Source organism: Myotis davidii, unplaced genomic scaffold (genome assembly GCF_000327345.1).
Source record: "Myotis davidii unplaced genomic scaffold, ASM32734v1 scaffold333, whole genome shotgun sequence".
NCBI classification, from domain to species: Eukaryota; Metazoa; Chordata; class Mammalia; order Chiroptera; family Vespertilionidae; genus Myotis; species Myotis davidii.
In genome coordinates, this window is record NW_006285266.1 from 458,447 (window position 1) to 460,917 (window position 2,471).

The window sequence follows — 2,471 nt, forward strand, 5'->3', positions numbered from 1 at the left end:
AGCCCCAGAGTCCGGGCCTGCACCCGGCTGGGTGGGGAAGGCCATTCAGACAGCCCCGGGGGGTGGGGAGCTTCTGGGAAATTCACTCCAGGGTCGTGGAAGGACAGAGGGGAAAGGGTGAGAGAGGAGGTGCTGGAACTAGTATAGTAAATACAGACCCACCCCTAAAGGCACAGCCCTGAAAAGATGCCGCTTTCGTACGTAAATGTCACAAAGCCCAGGACGGCCAAGCAGCCGGGTCCTTCGCTAACCAGCCCTTGCCCATCACCGCAGCCGCTGCAGCCGCTAAAGTGCTCCTTGTTTTCTTAGCAGGGACGCTGGTCCCAGGCGCTCTGTTCATAGCAGGAACGTGCTGGAAAACAAACTCGTCCTAGACAGGAGGTCACTGCTGGCCAGCCCGCAGCTTAGAGCCCTGGCGGCTGCCTTAGTGAGCCCCCCCACTCCCCCAAAAAAATGTGGCATTCTCTGAGTACTGCCAGGGTGCTAATTAGCATTTGTTTATTACTTCTAATTACCCGAGACTCTCTGACAATCCCCCTGAGACGGCTGGGGCGCAGCCTTCCGGGTCACGTGCCCATCACCAGGTGGTGGGGCGGGGGTGCGACCTTTAGCGGGTCGGCCCACACCAGAGCTCACCACTGTTTTGAACAAGAGCCAGGAAGTTGAAAAGTGATTTCCTTTTTTAAAATCTGAACTTCTACATCCTCGCGCCCCACCCTCCGCCCCCACCAACTGTCACCAACCCAGCGTGAAAGGGGAACCGTGTCATGTGGGCGAAGCTGACAGCTCCCCCTGAGGCCCCGGGTGACGGGGAGCCCTCCTCTGGATCGGTCCCTCCAGGTACACACACCTGGGCGCACACGGTCTCCACGTGTCCCTGAAGCTCTGCTCCGTGGAGGAGCTGGTCCCCAGTGGCTGCTGGCCTGGTCCCCAACTCTCCCCCAACAACAAGGGGGCCCCCGGGGGCACCGCTCTACATGGCCACAGCCGGGACTCTGCCTTCGAAAGTCACGCAAGTTTCACACCCCTCTCAGTTATACAAACGCACTTGCTTTACAGTTAGAATAAGGCTCACAGCTGGGTCCCCACCAGCCTCCCAGCGACCTGGACCCCAGGAAGGGATGCCACACGTGCCCCGGATCTGCCCACACCACACGGGAAGTACAGGGCTCGGCCCTTCAGGACATAAGACCTATTTCAGGGGGAAAAACAGATGCCAGGGGCCGGCTTCCTGCTGCTTCCTCTCTGCCCAGGGCTGGCCTGGGGACTCAGGGCCTCACGAGAGAACCCCGGCGTGCAGACAGGGCCACCAAGTGCCACCCGGGAGGTGGGTGCGGTGAGGGCGAGGCGTGTCCTATGCAGGTCTCTCTCCCCTGGGCTGCCTGGCCCTGGCCCACCCCCGGCACCCCTGGCACACAGGCCAAGGGGGCAGTGGGCAGCACAATTGGCTCAGTGTGGGCGGTGCCCTAGAAGCTCTGAAGTCATGGGCGAGAACCGCCGATGGAAGAACTGGGGAGGCAACACCAGGGGGCACAGCCTGCTCCTGGCTCCCGGGCCCGGCCCAACGCTGGAGGAGTTCCACACTGACCCCAAAGGGACCGTGAAGGCCCCACACGTCCTGGACCTCCAGCTGCTCATCAGAGGTGCTCTACTCAGGGCAGACACGCGTTCCCGGTGGTTCTGTGCCCCAAACACGAGAGAGCCGGGCACCAGGCCCTTACAGTCCCAGCGGGCCCGGGAGGATGGGCAGAGACCGGCTGTGCCGAGACCGGCTGTGCCGGGCAGCGTGTTTGTGCACATTGGCCACCAGGGGGCAGCAAGCGCCCACAGGTAGCCCACCCAGAGGCGTGGCACCCCCTGAGCCTCCAGCCAGATGAAGCCCAACTGACCTCCCCCGGGGGCAGCGGGCAGCGGAGCCTGGCGTGGACACTGCTCTTCTAGAAGGAGACCTGCTTACGGAGAGAAGTGGGAGCCCAGCGCCAAAGCCCTTCAGTAGGAAAAGAACTAGGAAGCCTCGTCTCCTCTACAGAGTGTTGTAGTGCAGTGGGAGGGTCAGTTCTGGCTGGCACCCAGGTGGACGTGAAGGAACACGCAGGAGGAGAAGGCGGGAAGGGGCGGAGGGAGGCCAGGCGCGGGAGGCGGCCGGCGGCTCAGGCCACAGGGGCGCCGGGGCCCGGGCACATCTCTGTCAGGATGTCGATGAGGTTGTTCAGGCCCGAGAGGTAGCCGTCCTCCCGGTTCCCTTCCTGCCAGGGGACGTCGTGCTTCAGCGTCTGGCCCTCGGGCAGGGGCGTGGTCTTCCCAAAGTCGATCATCCACACCTTGGCCTGCTCCCTCTTGTCGTGGATGAAGAGCAGGGAGCTGCCGATGACCTGCAGGGAGAGGGAGGTGAGGGGGGCGCAGAGCCCGCTGCCCTCCCCTCCCCTCCCGCTGCACCCCGGCTCCCGGGGACCCGGGCACCGGATGGAACT

The 2,471-nt window shown here is 63.5% G+C and overlaps 1 protein-coding gene across 1 annotated transcript in view; it reads right to left on the reverse strand.

Annotated features, from left to right (window-relative positions):
* Nucleotides 1–678: 678 nt before the first annotated feature.
* ITPKB (inositol-trisphosphate 3-kinase B) overlaps nt 679–2,471 on the reverse strand; it is a 113,533-nt gene continuing 111,740 nt past the window's right edge. Inside the window, exon 8 of the mRNA XM_015558954.1 lies at nt 679–2,372. Within this exon, the coding sequence (XP_015414440.1) occupies nt 2,151–2,372 (222 nt within the window). The 3' untranslated portion in view covers nt 679–2,150. The remainder of the gene's footprint in view (nt 2,373–2,471) is intronic.